At 27.7% G+C, this 18601-nt stretch overlaps 1 protein-coding gene across 1 annotated transcript; it reads right to left on the minus strand.

The window, feature by feature from the left end:
• Window positions 1-8349: 8349 nt before the first annotated feature.
• LOC124889553 (cyclin-dependent protein kinase inhibitor SMR13-like) lies at window positions 8350-8646 on the minus strand. Its single transcript, XM_047401502.1, has one exon. It carries the CDS (start codon window positions 8644-8646, stop codon window positions 8350-8352), a length of 297 nt encoding a protein of 98 aa, XP_047257458.1.
• Window positions 8647-18601: the final 9955 nt, after the last annotated feature.

Here is an 18601-nt window from a genome sequence, read left to right on the forward strand (position 1 = left end):
AGTGAGAAAACTTGTAAGGAGAAAAACAAAGAAGGAAAAAATGAAAGTCTGAAGTTGGAGTTTTCTGTTCAAGTTTTCGGTGACAATGTTCGAATCTTCTGTTTTAATTATCAACAGGTTCTTATTTTATTTGTGTCATCCACTTTATGAATTTTATAGTAAAACTGAATGATGTTTAAATTCATGTTAATGATTATATCCGATTATGTGAACTTTTATTATCATATATTATACTGTGAATCTAAATGTTTCTACTTGTTCAGTAAATGTGTGTCAAAAATATGAACACTGTATGTTAATATTTAGTAAAATTTTAGAATGAAAGAAGAGCAGATGAATAGAAAATAGATAAAAACTATGATATGCACAAACAACATTTTTTTTTATAATTTATATCCACTACATTATGCTCTAATTCAAAACACTATTGAGACAGCATCACGCATTGTTCAGTTATGTTTTGTGTCGTGACTTTAGTATGAAAAGAAAGTGGAATTGTTTTATATCAAATCTCTTGTTAGTTAAGGTAGTTAGAATAGTAAAAATGGTGGGGGTTCAAACATTATTATTTATATATATATATTGAATTTTCTAATACAAATACAAAATCTACGAAAAAACTACTGGATTCGTCCGAACCCCCACAATATACACTAGCTCTGCCCCTGAACTCACTATACATCCAATCTACATTCTACATACAGATATTTTAATCTGTAGTAGTTATAATTTAACTTTTAATTTTACTATCTCTAGATAAATCCTCTAACAATAAATTCTACATAAAATCTCTCATCTAGTAAAACAAAAAACAGTTGAAAAAAAGGTTACAAACACATTTTACTTGTAACAGAAGACAAAGACATATAAGTGACTTATAACTGAATTTTATGCTCCTTTTTTTCTCCCACTTTTCTGCATGGGGAATTTTCTTTATCCTTTACCTTGTAAGCCATTTTCCCTTCTCTACACTTCGGGACATCCGCGCATCTCCTCATCACATATCTACTGTGTTGCTTGAACTCTTTCAAAATATCGACAAGTGCATGTCATCAGATCCTCCAAAAATTATGTATTTTTGAAGGATCGATCCAACACGATGCGGCAACATTTTTGGAGAGTCCAAGCAACGTTAGCATATCTAGACCATCTCAACATCGCTTTCCGCATCTTGTTTTCCCCCGAAACCACTCCGCCTTATCTCGTATATCCTCATTTTTAATCCCATCGTCTCTCCTAAAATACCCACACATCTATCGCGGCATCCTCATATCCGCGACTTTCATCTTTTACATTTTCCTTGTAACTGAAGACAAAGACATATAACTGAATTTCATCTTCCTTTTTTTCTCCCACTTTTCTGCTGGAGAATTTTCTTTTCCTTTCCATAGTTTTGTTTGCTGTCATTTTCTTTACTTTCGGCAATAAAGGGTAAATAACACGTAAGGTATACGTTGCATGTATATGTTTTTATTGGTAATATACGTTGCATATATACATCTGTTTGATAGCTCTATATCTTCTTAAATCTATTTGATAACTATATCTCCCTTCTTCTTCTTTTTTCAGATTTAAATTATATATATCGTCAGTGTAAATATTTTTTTTCGTAATAACATTATTTTTAAGGAGTTTTATTTGTAAATTAGAGGCGGAGCTAGAAATCAAGATATAAGTTAGTCCGACTTTGATCCAAATTTTGTATTTGTTTTAATATGTATAGTTACTATTTATAATTTAGAATCTTGTAACCTAAACAATATCTAATCTCTCGTCTTGACTATAGATATACTTTGAATGACCTAACAATATTGGAAAAAAATATTAATACTTAGTAGATGAATATGCATAAACATAAGCTCTTTTTTTTTTTTTTTTTTTTTTTTTTTTTTTATAAACATAAATTTTTTTTTTTTTTTTTTTTTGTATTGTGTGTCTATCAAGCTATATATCTTTCTTTTCTAATTATTTTTTAGTCTATTTGATAGGTATCTACTTTCTTTTCTTGGATAGTCTTGCAGAAAGCTATTGTCACCAACTACCACTTGAAAAGCTTCTGTTTTTGGACGGTTACTCTAGTCTAACATGCTAATTATTATGAGTATATATAAACAAATAAAAGAAACGTCATACTTATTTTATAATATTTTAATAAATTAACAATAAAAATAGGATACTCAATATAATCTCATAGATAGGGTTTTGGAAAGATAGATTGTATGTAAATTTTATAAAGATAAAGGTAAAAAAAAAAATTATATATTTTGGAAGACCCTTAACTTAAGTATCGTATATCAAAGCAGTTTTTTAAGTAAAAAGTAGTAGCAAAATAAATACAGAAGTAAATAGGACATAACAGGTAACAGGATAAACATAGCATAATATTCAGAAGACAAGGATTAGTAACTGTAACCAAATAATGCACTATTTATATAAATCATAGCACTTAAATGTTTTTATTGTTAAATTCAAAATACATTGGTTTATTGATTGCTTTTATGTACCTTTGTGGATGGGATAGACTTGGATTTTCTTTTGTATCATCATGGTGGATTTGATTATTTGCAAACTTCATAATGATTAAATTTAATTTTAATGCGTGAAACGAATTTATGAATTAATGTAGTAAGTGTTACTATTCATGGTGTAAGTATTATCACTACATCTTAGTTAAATTAAGAGCCAATTGCTTATAAGTGTGTACACTAAACATAACGTAATAATTACCAAAAAAAAAAAAAAAAAAGTGGATGATCGCCAATGGTTGAACTAGAAAGGTATTTTATATGGAAATGGGGGGGGGGGGGGGGTTAGAAATCGTAAAAGGATGAACACATGCATGCAATTAGATATCGTGGCTATTTTTTAGGTTAAAATCCAAAAGAGCAAAAATATTAGGCGTTAAAATTTGGTTCAGAGCGGACAATATCTTAACAATGGGAGGTTTGCAAGTACCTATGAAGTATGAAATATAGTCTATTGAACTCTGAAAGAAATTTATTATTTATTGTGGAGTTCGTCTTAGACAAATCTCACATGAGAATGAGAGGCAGAGTTAGAGGCCATAAGAGGAACGAATTCAGAATTTAATTGTCGAGATATATTTTGAGTTCACTGTCCTTTGTGTGAGTTTGTCTACTGAAAGTCTGAAATCCTCGTTTTCAAAACCACTCAGAGTCCAAGAAGACAAAATCGATCTTAATGCTCTTAAAATTGGGTCAAAACGGACAGTATCTTGTCAGTTGAACTCGGGCCGTTAACTTGCAGAAATAAAAATAATAATTGTGTAATCAAAGTGAATAATTCTCTCCTATATTAATAAATGGCAAGAAATCCTAGAAAATTAATCAGATTTTTTTTTAACTCATATAGTGAACTCAAAATGAAAAACTAGGAAAAACAAAAACGTTAATTAAATATTATTTCATTTGTACCCTAAAATTATCTTGTATTCCTTTTTCTACAATTAGTCACGTGAAGTGAGTATGCACTAAGATATAAAGATTATATTCTTAATTACTACATCTGACTTTAGTATATATATTCTAAGCCAGCTTTGTACGCTAATATCTTCTTTTCTTTTGCAGTTTCTCTTTATTCCATTTATAAGTATCTTACTGTTTAAGCTCTAATTGAAGTTATTCCCTTTTTATTTAATTTAAGTTATAAGTACATCATATATAAAAGCTATTTACACAATCAAATCATTATAAATAACTCTATTCAATCACATTAATTCGTAATCTAAAATAAATGTGTGTAACTGACTTGTTCTAAAGATTAAATTACACTAATAGTGTATATCTTGTATACTAGCAACGTACTCTTTTTACCCTAAAATAAGTATCTTTTTTTATTTTTATTTTAGGAGTTAATTTGATCAATCTTTGAAATTGAATTGAATTCCATCTATTCAATATTTTAAAATTAAAAATACCTATAGTTTAAAAATTATACACTAAATACTGTAAATTGTAATTTTTGTCATGTCAATGTGACTTGACAAAATTCACATAATTTGAATTTCGTAAATAAAAGATTGGCATATGGTTTGGAACGGATGAGTATATAACTTGAATTCATATTAATTTTAGCTTTTTCTTAATTAGTGTAAGGCAATCAACTTTACATGACTAGTTTTTATTAAACGCGGGCACGTAAGATTGAACTCTACTCCAAAATAATTAAATCTTTGGCATTAAATAAAGCAATAAATATGCAATTAACATGGTACTAAATTTTTCTTAAGTCAATTTAATTTTTTTTATAACAAGTGGCTGATAACGATTCTCATGTGGGTCTTTGGGACCATATAAATGAAATTAAATCATATTAATTTATTGGTACTTTTTATTATCTTAAATAAAGTAAATGATTTTTTTTAGTTTATCTTACAGTATCTAAATATTCTGCGTTACGTGTTTTAAAATTATTTAAGAAAATAGTAGAGTCATCATATGATATCAAAATCATTTTTGTTTCGTTTCATTGAGTTGTCGAGTTATTATTAGAAATGAGATATTTTTATTATATTATAGATTGAATATATATGGCCCAGTATAAATTATTAGCGTTAATGATATTAATTATCCTAGCTGTCAGTCTAGTATTCGTTAATATCCTAGTAATATGATCCCCTCAGTGTAATAAGAAAGTGAAATCTCATAAGTAGAATTTGAGAAGAATATAATATATGTAGAGTCGTAGACCTTACTTTACTCACGTCATAATAAGGCGTAGTATTTTTAATTAAATTGAAAAAACATTTTAATACACGCCATATTTCTGTTTACATGAGTACTAATAAACACAGAAAATAAGTAAAAAGTTATTTATTTTAGTTTCAAAAAATATTTTTCGTGGAATATATTTTTCTTCATATAAAAGATAACTGTATGAGTGTATATATTTTATATTTTAAACATCATTAAATGGCTTTGAATAGGCAATCTCGATGGTCCATGGCTATAACTGAATTTCACAATTTTAGTATATGGTCTAATTTAATAATTAAAGAGTTGAAAGGAAAATACTGGTTGTATAACGTGTTTAGGTGGATCATTTGAACAAATCACAATCATCATTGACCAACATATGTTTTACGGGGTACTCGAAAATAATATAATGTTCATATCAAATTAATAAACACAAAGTTTATGTTTCTCAAAACATATAATTGATAATTATTTAATACATAGTTAAGTACTAATATATATACTTTTACTTTAATTTGTAGGAATTTCTAACATTTGATTGTTTGGTCTAATATAAATATCAAATATAAATAAGAAAAAGTTTAGACATGCGTTGGTCGATAATGGTAACAATGCACTTTTTTTTAATGACTTATTTAGATTATAAATTTTAAAATATGTTTTTCTTAAAGTTTGTCTAGTTAAACTGCATTGTATAACTTCGGGACAAAAAGAATAATATATTTTTGAAAATGAAAGAACTAGAATTTTATAATCCAAATATAAATAATATCAATTTCTATCATCTTTCTCCGTTTGTTTTGTTCTCCATTTTAATGGTGAAATTAAGATTTCTAAATTAAAGTCACAAATGTTAGAACACTTGGTCATTATTTAATGTTATTTTTTAGAAAAAGAAAAATAATCAGAGCAATTACCCAACCATACTACACGTAAAAGGATTGTTTCAGTATTTTCCATCTCAATTTTTTTTCGCATAGATATCGTAGCGAACGATGCTAAAATGAAATAAATTTATATAATTAATGTTTGTGTTTTAATATAATGAACGACTGTTCCTCCTAAAATAAAAGGATCAAAACCATCTATATGCCACACGATTTACAAGTTGAGTATAAAAACCATATACCACTACTATGGTGTGAATACGAATTTGATTTCATAATTTATTTATTTATTTATTTATAACTTTATTAAAAAAAAAATTATTGTTAACCGAATACTCAATAAAGACAAAAGAACTCCACGTTGAATGTAAAGCCTAGCTAGATGATATAATCACAAATACACATGGTGCATATTTGTTTACATCAATAAATACAGATCCTTTTTCTTCCTTTATTTATTTCATTTTCGAGAAAATTAGCAAAAATACAAATTTATCAATCCCAATGCTGTGTGTCAGGCACAAAAAAGTGTCAAACATGTTTGTTGTGCAAGCTTATTCCTGACTAAATATTAATAGTAATAGTAATCCAAAAGTTAGTAGAAAAGAAGTTTAAAATATATTGATATATAAATGTATAAAATTAGATTAGGTCTTAGGTAATTTTACATTACTTTAAATAAATAAATTGAGTATATATAAATCGACATTAGGATAGAGAATATATAATGAAATTAAACAATTTATCGAGATATGATTCTCGCTAGATAGAAGGATATATAAATTGACGTTAGGATAGAGGATATGCAATGAAATAATTTATCGAGATATTATCTTCGCCAGATAGAAAGATATATAAATCGACGTTAGGGTAAAGGATGGTAGGTAGTCATGCTTTCTACTTGCCCTTATTAGTTGTATACTTGTATTAGTATTTTATTTCCTCTTATTGCTTTTTTATACTACTTATTGCGACCCGTTGTTTTCTTTAATTCATTATTATGTCATTTCTTAGCGTTACTGATATTCTCAGCTAAATTTTATTCTCTTTTTATTTTATTATTATTTACTTGAATCGAGAATTTATCAAATAATTTTTCTACCCTCATAAGGTATGAATAAGATTATGTACACATCATCTTCCCCATATGCTACTAATAGAATTTAACTTTGTATACTGTTATTATTTTTGTTTAAATTCACAATTAATAATTTAGTGAAAATAATGAAAAGTCTATTATTACAAGTTAGATTTCTTATGCGCAATCAAATTAAAACATCTTGAGTTTATGATTTATTTATTTTTTTAAAAGCCATTTATTAGGTTCTAATTGTATAAAGTATATAGAGAGCTAAAAAAAAAGTGTTATATGAATTAGTTTCTACATAAGTGAACATCTTAACACAAATACAATACCTTTTTTTAATCATAATCAATAAATGATAAATCAATTTAGAATTATTAAAAACAAGTATTCGGATGCATATCTCAACTAAATTTACTGAAATTTGTCAAACCACGTACATAACTAAGAATTTACATACATTTACGATAAAAATTTATCAATAATATATATACATATATACACGCATACATCATCATCATCATTTATTAGTACATATAACTTAAATCAAATTTAAAAAAAAAAAAAAAAAGTTAATAAGCTTACTTCCTTCCAACAAAAGCACATCTAACTTTCTCCCAACTCCAACCTCCCAACAAACCACCATTTTTATGATCCTCTCGTCTTTTTCTTATAGAATTAAAGGCGGATTTAGATTAAATTTTATAAATTTAATTGAATTATTTAACTCATATATCATGAATCTAATAAAATCATATTCATTCTAAAAGTGTTAATTTTATATATTAAGTTCACCTCTATGGAAAGTCGATAACCAAATGAAAAAAAATAAGGAGAAAAGACAGAAAACTTTTTTAAGACGATACAAAAATATATCCAATGTAACTTCACAAAATGAGATGTGCGTAGATAGAAAAAAATATACACAAACTTTTCTCTATCGTAATTTGATAAAATGAGATGTGCGAAGACAAAAAAAAGTATATACAAACTTTTCTCTATCTTGAAAGTGAAAAGACTGTCTTAAAACGATCAACCCAAAGTAAAACACAATTAAAAAAAAAGAAATAACGAAAGCAAAAAAGCAGATAAATGAATGAAAGACTGTTTCATTTAATGATTCATTGAAGATGAAATGGTTGAACAGATGATCAAGTATACGCCGTCAATTTTTCTCTCCCTTGAAGGTTGAAAGATTATTTTAATAAACGCTTTATACAAAAGTAAAACAACTCAAAACAATATAGAAGAAAGAAATAACGAAAGTAAAAAAACGAACAAATAAAATAAAATTATCTGTTTGATTAAATTTCATTTAAGATGAAAATGGTAGAACAGATAATCTAGTATACCCCCCCTTAAAATAAAAAAGACATACAGGATGCTTCATTGATATACACCCATAATATTCTAGAATTCAGATCCAATAGTCTGAACTCATAAAAACTAACAACATATATTTGACATGCTAAAAATAAAAAGTACCACTGGATACCTATACCCTTTTTGATAATAACTAGCTAGCTTAACTAATACGACTGGGATGAACGAGATTTCTTCGCTTCTTGATTAACTCCGAGGACTTCTAATAGAGACGCGATGACTATGAGTTTTCAGATACCAGATGATTCTTGAAAAACAATTTTTTTTTTTCCTTATGAATTTACATACACCTTGACCTCTTGATTTTCCTGTTACATTCATCGTCAACAACAGCTTCAATGATTCTGAAAAAGGATTCAACTTCTTCTTCAGCAATGATCTCGACGAATCGCAGCCTTCTCTTGCAAGATGACGAAACTACCCTTTTAGGTTTCTTAGGTGCACCTGGACATTTGAGGTTTTTTGGGATACAAAATGAGGGTGATTTTGGGGTTTTGCATTCATTTTGAGGAGAATTGATCACGTTTGGTGATTGGTTTTCCAAGGAATCTTTTGGGAATTGGAGGTCTTTAGCCATGGTTGTTTGGGGAAGAGAGAGAAGGGAGAAAGTGAAAGTTTTAGGACAAAGAAAATGAAATGGATGGTTTATTTTTTTATTATTGAGGTCCCTATTTATATGAGTGAGGAGGAAAAAATGGAGGGAATTTGATTGACTACACTTGTTATGGTTAGCTGTAATTACTATATAAACAATTTTTCTGTTAGAATTACTTTTTTTGTTTCAAAATAAGTGATTATAGATATTAATGATGTTCTAAACTGTCATGTTTGTGAGTTTCCTACCTGTAGGACAAACTTAGCCCCACCAATCGGGTAACCAACCCAAACCCTGGATCGATCGAGTTGAATATTTTCTAAATTTGACCGGTCCATATCATCCCCTTAATACAACAACAACAACAATATACTCAATGTCATCTCACGAAGTAGGGTCTGGGGAAAAAATACATCTTATTGTTTAGGAATGATTACTTTTCTTAAGAGATGTACCCAAAGTCCCAAACTTAAAAACACCACTTATTTTAGAATGGAGAAAATATTGTCAATGATTTAACAAATTAAACACCTCGACTAGTATCCGATGGTGCTTGTACTACACTACTTTTATGTTTTAAAATGGTGTCAAGTGTTAATTTGCGTGGATAATTAAAGGAGTTAATTGAAAATATTAAAAAATCACATATAAAGTATCATATTTTTGCAAGTTCTTTATCTGAATTATCATGTAATTGCATCCTTTTTACTATCTGAACTATCAATAATTATTTATCAAAACGCATCTCAAAATTAATGAATCAACCGTCATATATAGACAAAATTTATGAGCAAATTAAATTGTCATGCGTGTTTTGGTGATTGTATTCAAAACTTAGTCTAGTCAATTTCAAAGCATGTCTTGATAAACAATTTGTGACAATTCAAGTAGGAAACGAAACACTTAAATAATTTATACATGAAACTCGCAAAATATTTAATTTCAAATACGTTTTAAACTCTGCAAAATATTTAGTTTGAAATATGTTTTCAACCATTAACTCTCATTAGTCTTTGGGATCTCAATATTTTTATTAAGTGGGTTAATTCTTTTTACTCGCCTAGTCATAATAGTGTTTATCAATTACTTAGGTATATTAGTGTATAACAAAAATATAATAAATGTATAATCAGTGTTTATACAACATACTCGGAAATAAAGATTAAAGATTATGGTTCATTATTATTTTTTGTTTGGGATTTCGTTAGGTTCTTGTCATAATTCGATATTTGAAATTCAGTGATTCAGATACTTCATATTTACATCACGTAAGCATATTAAAAAGAGAAATGTTTTCTACAAGAAAATTATTTTTGAGGGGTGTATATGTGTGTATATATATGTATATGTCTATGATTGTCGTATAATGTTAACATTTTTCTTTTATAATTACTCCTCTGATATTCGTAATTTATTGATTCGGTTATTATTATTTGGGATCTCAACATTTTTTAGTGGGTTAATTAAACTTTTTACCCGTCTAATCGTAATAGAATGTATTCATTATTTGCGTATATTTAGTGTATAACAAAAGTATAATTGGTGTTTATACAATATAATGACATGTAAGTCAATAAAGATTAGGGCTTGTTATTATTTTTCGACACGAACTTTATCGGGTTGTCGTGCAACGTAGACATTTATTTTGTAATCATCCGATGTTTGTAATTTATTGATTCAATTACTTTAAATTTACATCGCACATGCATATTAAAAAGGAAAATGCTTCTTACAAAAAAAATTTCTTCGTTTTTGAAACTTTTTTTCTTCTAACAAATAACTGAACGAGTTTATTTACCAAGAGCCGTGCTCAAAGAACGAAATAAATAAGAGTAAAAATAGTTAAAGGTGAATGAATTACATTCGTCCCTCCCCATTGGTAATTGTTAGTTTCAAAAAAGTTAGTCAACATATAACTTAATTAAATTGTATATACTGACAATATATATATAATTAATTAGATTAAGCTTATTATTCTATTTTCAATATTGATATATCAAATTTTATTGTTAAGGAATCTGTTATTATATGATTAACTTAATATGATGATATGTACAAAAACTATACATTATCATTACACAAAACTTAGATTCTATTTGAAAGGAAATGAATTTTTGGTACCTTATTTTTTAATTAATATATAAATATATATATACACTGAAACAACTGTATCTATAAATTTTCCTACCTGTCCATTTAATCACCTCTCCGTCTAAAATTAGTTGTCATGATTTTTAAAAATAGTTATTTCAAATATTTTTCATTTTAACATTTTAAGATGAAATTAAATATTTATTTTATTCCATCCTTGATACTAATTGTTCTAAGACATAAATTTATTATGTTAGGAGTACCATTACTATATGTCTCTTTCAATATTTGGAAGGCATTCATTATTTGCTTACGAAGAATATGATAATTTCAAATTATACTTTCTTGTTTTGTCTTTGAAAGATCTAAAATTAACACATCAATCTAACTAGTTATGTTAATTTATTTTGCTTAATGTAGTGCCTTGCATTAATACAACCTAGCTGTGAAGTTCAGAGATAAGTACTAAATATGAATGCCTCGAGTAAAATATCAACATTGTTGTCAACATTAATAACAATATTATTTAAAAAAAAAAAAAAATTCAAAGTATTGAATGTAGAATTAACTAGCTAGCAAAATGTAGTTAGTCAAATTTTATATTAACAAGCATTGGTATATATGTTCTTCCTATTTCAATTTATGTATCTTATTTTCTATTTTAATTTATTTCAAAATATGTCACAATTTGAAATAAAGCTTAACAGATTTAAAATTTCACAATTTACCTTGAATAAGATCGATTTAAAACAAAAATGCTTTAAAACATTTTTGATATAGAATAAACATCCTTAATTTAAGTTTATGAAAATTAATCTTTTTTATTTTCTTAAATTTTGTAACTATTCAAATTAAGGCACACAAAATGAATGACTAACGTAATATATAATATCCTTTTTTGTTTTTTTCATCTGCCTACTATTTGTTGCATGAGTCACATTTCTTAAATTGATGGATAGATATAAAAAGAGCCACCTGCCTTTTATTTATTTTTTTAATTTCAATAGGGCCCCCACTTCTTTCTCATCAACTATTTTTAGCTAATTGAAAAGTACACTTGACTAGACTTTTTAATCTACATTTATTATCATCATGAATATGTAAATTAATGTTAGCGTTTAAATAAAATGTCATAAAAGTAAAAATGATTGAATAATCGCATTATTTCAATTTCAGTCCTTGAAATTTTTGATTAAATATTTTTAGCCTTTAACTAAATAATATGTGTTATTTTGACCCTAGCTAATGGATATCAACAAACAAAATTGGATGATAATTACCCGTAAAGACACTTTTAACCTTTAATTAACTATTTATCGTTCAAACAATTGACGTGTAAATGAAAAACTTGTATGTGCTACGTCTAAAGTGTTATTAATAGTTATTACTCGGTTTTATTTGATGAGATCTGTTAGTCATGGATCAAAATAGAATGTATTGCTTAATTGAGTGTTAAAAGTGCTTAATCGAATATCATAAAGATTAAAATTGGAATATCACGATAATTCAGAAACTAAAAACGTCATTTCTCCTTTTATGAACTATTTTCAAGGGCGGAGCAATAATGATATGTACGGAATTACAAAAAATTTTAATTTTGTATTTGTATTCTCAAAATTATTAATATGTATAGATTATGGATATTTAATTATGAATTCAACTATCAAAATGAGTTATGAATTCAATAAAAAATTAGAATTCAAAAATTTTAAATCCTCACCATATTTCCCAATCAAATCATTCAATACCAAGTACAAGCACACGAATGATTTTCAAAAAATAAAAAAATAAAAAATTCCCAAAACAATATATTTACCCAACAAAAAGTCAAACCAACCAGCACTTTTTACAACCCAAATGTAATAAGTATGTATTATTGTACTATATAGTATGAGAGCAACACAAGGTAAATATTAGTAATCTGAGACAAAAGGTGCAAGTGTTGAAAGTACCACAACCTTAAATCCAAACTCATGACAACCTGAATTGACACTCTTTTGTACAAAAGTTTGGAAGCTACTAAATTTTTACCAAGAAGATAAATAAAACAACAAATAAAAAGACATTTTTTAATCAATTTTTTTAAAAAAAAAAAAGTCAAAAGTCACCTTACGATAATTTGAAATAATTATCATTTTACTATAATTAAAAATAATTTCACTTTAAAAATTTTCTTTTACTCTTAGTGAAATAATTTAAAATCACACAAATATCTGAGGTTCGTTTTCGACAATAAATCTCAAATATTTTCCTTTATTTTAAATATCGTGTCATGTCAAACAGTGCTACCTAAAATAGAATGAAGAAAGTATAAGGGTGTGTGGCAGTGACAGAGCCAAGAATTTGACGACGAGTATGCAAATTTTCTTTTTAGTTGCAATTTAAGAGTGTGCAAAATTAAATATACTACTACTAATAGTTAGCATTTAGCCTATATACGTAATATAATTTTTCAAAATAAAATATATATCTAATCATCTTTTGATATGGGTGGCTCCGCTCACAATATGTAAGAGGGGGTGGGGGGAGCTGTTGGCTGGAACATCTGGCTAAATGTGTAGTTCTTCATGATTACACTTTTGTGTGATTGCAATGTGGGCTAATCTACTTTGGAAGAAAATGAGGGTAACTTGTACCTACTTTGGGTACCTGATCACCACTCTATATTCTCTCTTTTTCATATTACGTCTATTTTCGTCATCTCAAATTATTTATCATGATTCACTCGATATTCAATATTTGTATTGGAGTCCCAACTAATTCAAAACGCACATTGCAAGGCCCTTCTGGAAGTGAAACTCCCAACAGAATTTTCTCCATATCCAGAGGTTGAACCTAAGACCTCTGATTAAGGGTGAAATAGTTACATCACTACACTACAACCCATAATGGTCTTTAGAAGAGATATTTAATTATTATGTCCTTATATACATCTTAAGATATAATTCTCGTCATTGAAAATTACTTTATTTATGCATCATTTTTCTAAAAAGAAAAATTAGTTATTTGGTTTTAAATTTCTAAAACGATAAATCATTAAACACGGGGGAGTATTTTTGTAAGAAAATTAGTTCATTTTAACATCTAAACTTAAGTCAATTCAGCTGCTAGCGATCTTTCAAGACTTCTTATTCCTTAAAAAAAAAAAGATTATTTAGGACAATGGCAGAATGGACACAACCTTTCTATCTTTTAAATAAATATTTTTTATTCGAATTTTGGATTTTTTTTTCTTATAAAATATAAATTTAGTTTTAATGAATTCTATGCCACGAAAATTCATCAGGTTACCACTTGTGGCGCACCATTTAAAATATAATCATTTTAAAAATTATTTAAAAGTTAGCCGATTTAAGCAAATTTCAGACCTCCTTTTTATGTTGTTCCTCCATGTTGTCTTCTTTGTAATTTCACGCAAATATTTATGTGGTTTACATATATAGATTTTGTGCTTGATGATTATCATTGATTTGGACGGTAAAATTTGTAGTTGTGTCAAAAATATATATTACCACTTAGCTTTGAGTTAGGCAAGATATCAAAAGAAAAAGGACAGTCTGGTACACTAAAGCTATCACTATGTCTGATGTTTGGGGAAGGGCTCTACTGCAAGGGTGTATCGTACGCAACTTTACCTTGTATTTTTGCTAGAAACTATTTTCAAGACTTGAACCCGTAACATTCTGATCACGTGACAGCTCTTAGGCAAGATACCAAATAAAAATAAAAAATACATTTATAATTTTTATAGGTGGATTAAGAAAAAACGTTCTTCATGATTGCACTTTTATATGATTGTAAAGTGGACTATATACTTTCGAGGAAAAAGAGGGAAACTATATCTACTTTGGTTACCTCAACTCCCTGTATTCTATTCTTTTCGTTTCACGTTTCAAATTATTTTTCGTATTTTTTTTTAATTTATGTGACATATTTTTCTTTGCTTGAGTTCTATAGCGAATATTCATTTTATATATATGTCGTATTTGTTTGATTGAGGTAGTATAGTCTTTAAGAAAATAATTTACTATTTAAAATAAAATAAAATAATTAATTTTATCTTAAACTTTTAAAATGGCGAATAATTTAAAATATGAGGGCGTATTTTTGCAAGAAATTTAGTCCGTTTTAACATCTAAATGTAAGCCAACTCAGCTGATAGCGATCATTCAGAAAAAAATCATTCAGGACAATGGTAGGATGGACACGGTTCTTCTATTTTTAAATAAAGGTTTTTTATTCGATATTTTAGAATGAAATTTTCTTTTTATTGATAAAAAAATAAATTTATTTTATTGAATCTATGCCACGCAAATTCATCATGACACCATTTAAAATATAATCATTTTAAAAAATCATTTAAAAGTTGCCGATTTAGGCAAATTTCACCGCTTTTTCTTCTTTGTAATTTCACGCAAACATTAGTGAGGTTTACATATGTAGATTTGATGTGCTTGAATAGTTTAATGAGAGTTTTGATTCATGCTTTCGATATTTATTTTGATTGCATATTACAATTTAGATTTTTCGATAAACATAATATATTAAAAGACACTTAAATTTGGTTTCAAATGGCAAGAAAGTGTTCCAACTTTCTGTCAGTGGCAGAGTCAGAATTTTCAATTAGAAATGTCAAAAAATAAATTCACGAAGAAACAACATGTCTCAATATGTAATATATACATAAAAAAAATTGTATGTTTACCTAACTACATAATATAATTTTTCGGTGAAAAGTGTCGGTCGACACCCCTCAACCATGGCTCCTCCACTGCTTTCAGCACATATGTATATGTCTAGAAATTTCAACTCGTCTTCATTGCATCAATTGAGAAATCCAACTTACAAAATGATCATCTAAACTGTTTCAAAATTTATATGTCATGTCAATTTGGATGTCCACACAATATAGTGAAATGAGTTGGAGTGTTTAGTTATCAGTTGAGACTAAATTAAGATATGTAGATGGACGTGAATTTTCAAAATCGGACTAAGACTTATTTGTCAGCAGATACAAAAACAAAAACATATATCTTCCATCAAGTTTCTTTTTCATGTTTAGATAGTTCAAACTTCAAAGTCAAAACTTCTAATTAAGGGTAAATAAACCATCTGTCTTTTGAATTTTGATGTTACAATACATTTTGTACTATGGAATTGTCAATTCACTTTTTTTTACTTTGTTATACATGAATAAAACAATACAATATAATATGGAATAGTAGGGACACTCAAAAACATAAGAATTAAGTGCTCCTTCAGCATTCTATTGATGACAAAATTCTTTGTGTCCGTTAGGTTACATGCAACAATATGATACGGCAGATTTCTATTTATTGATTTTGTTACTATGTTTTTTTTCCTTTTTTTTCTTCAATATCCTGTAGATATGTATGATAGATAGTTCTATAAAGAAATTCACTTTTTTTGATCCGTCACAATCGATGTGGGACTTCAACATCATTTCTTCGCATGTAAGAATTGTTCATGATTATACAAAGAGATCAAGTTTCTCGCTCAAATTTAACGTAGGACTTGAATAATAACACCCTTTCGCATGTAAGAGTTGTTCAAGATTATTATATAAAAAGATCAAATTTTCCGCTCAAATTTGATGTAGGACTTGAATAATACCCTTTTGCATGCAAGAACTGTTCAAGATTATAAAAAAGATGATGTGGGATTTCTATATCCCTCCACACGTATATCGATGATTATTCAAGATTATATAACAAACTCAAGTTTTCCTTCCACATCTAAAGTGAGGTTTCAACATACACCCCCTCTACATTTCAAGATTGTTCAGAATTATATAAACAAATCAAGTTTTCCTTTATTATAAGATATAGGACTTCAACATCCGTCCACATGCGAGAATCGTTCAAAATTATATAAAGAGGTTAAGTTTCCTCTTAGATTTGATATTGGATTTCAATATTCCTCCACATGCGAGGACTATTCAAGATTATACAAAGAGATCAAGTTTCTCCCCACATCGATGTGATATTCCAATATTCCTTTACATGTCTAAATCTAGAGGCGTCTAGAGAATGAACAATATAACATAGGGGCACAAGCCTCAATATTAAATAAATCAATAATTGAGATCGTCTTGATCTAATTTACTTGATAAGAAAATAGAACTTGGGCTTAATATAATTCAATAGGCTAGCTCATAACGTGAAGATTATTTAATAAAAAATGATACATTCGTGCCCACAATACCCTTGACCATCGTTAATGTGTATATATATATATATATATCTTAATCCCTACCCTCCCAATTTAAGTCACATTTTTCACCTTTTTAGGGTCCATTTATTCATTTTTAAAGCTAAATAGGATGATCATTTCAATATTTTAATATTTAATTCTTTTTTTTTTTTGTAAAACTACACGATACGTACTATTAGCTAGTTGCAATTCATCTCATTGTGTACATATATATGACAAAATACATTTTTAAATATTGAACACAGTCATATAATCTGAATCTGAAAAAGCAAAAAAATATCACGTAAAGTGACATTAAAAAATAATATATACTCGTGAAACATGCTATATTGTATTTAGCAAATTAAAGCCATATCCCTCACGAAAGAATGATAGTAACATATTGCCATGAAACCAATCTCACCTTATTATAAATATTTTTCTATCTTTAATCGGATGTCTCGATTCAAATTCTAAGTACGTTATCTCACTTTTAGTGGGAAGCACTTCATCTTAAACATAAAACTTTTATATCTAAATTCAATCGAATAGCAAAATAAATATCGAATATCGAAAGAAAAGCAAAATATAGAGAGTCACTCTCAAACGTGCATAGGATACCATTTTGAATGGAGCCTTCATGACTCTACCTAACAGTAACAGATTTCTCTGTTTATTTATTTATAAATAAAAAATAATAAAATTTAGGATAAGTGTTTTTGGTAGAGTTTACAAAAATAATTATATACCCACTACTCCATCCTAAATAATGAATCTTTGCACGTGAAATGTTTTTCAAACCTAATATTCAATTATTTTTTTCTTATCTATTAGTTATTCTTTTTGTTGGTTTAATTTTCTCTTTTTTTTCTGCGGTTGAGTTAGTAAATGAGCGAGTTAATTAACTCGATCAAAATTAAATAGGTTAGATGAATCAAGTTTTTATTGGGTATAGTGGCAAAATTAGGATTTGAAGATCCAAGATTTGAGATAGAGGTGTCAAGTGGGCCGGGCCGACCCGTCCGATTCGGCCCTTGTAACTAACCCGGTCCGGTAAGCCCTAAGGCTTTAGGGTTCCAGGTCTCGGGCCAGTTATTTTTTTAAAATGGGCTCGGTTAACCCGGTCCGGACCAAGCCTGGTTCAGGTCCGCTGGTTAATCGGTCCGGCCCGGCCCGAATACCTTTTTAAAAAAAAAAAATTGGGCCAAACTAGCCGTTTGGACCCAAAAACGACGCTAATTTGGGCCCATTTATTAAAAAAAAAATATTAACTTTAAAAAATATATTTTAATCCCAAAAAAAAATCTATAAATACCCTACAACTTCAATTCATTTTTCACACAATTTTTCACTCTCTCAAATCTCATTCTCTCTCAAATCTCAATTCTCAATTCTCAAATATTCAATATATTTCATTTCTTAAAGTGTTCACTTTAATTTTTTAATTTTTCGTTTACAAAGTACGAGCGGAAGTTTCTAAAGGCGCAACCTTTGGATACTTCCAAAATTTGGTATTGTCGTTCCATCTCTTACGTTTAATTTTTATTTATTGTATTAATTGTTTAATATTTAACTTTATTATATTTGTGTATTTTGAATATTTTTAGTTTAATTTAATTTATATTATGGATAA

This window comes from Capsicum annuum, chromosome 12 (assembly GCF_002878395.1).
Source record: "Capsicum annuum cultivar UCD-10X-F1 chromosome 12, UCD10Xv1.1, whole genome shotgun sequence".
NCBI classification, from domain to species: domain Eukaryota; kingdom Viridiplantae; phylum Streptophyta; class Magnoliopsida; order Solanales; family Solanaceae; genus Capsicum; species Capsicum annuum.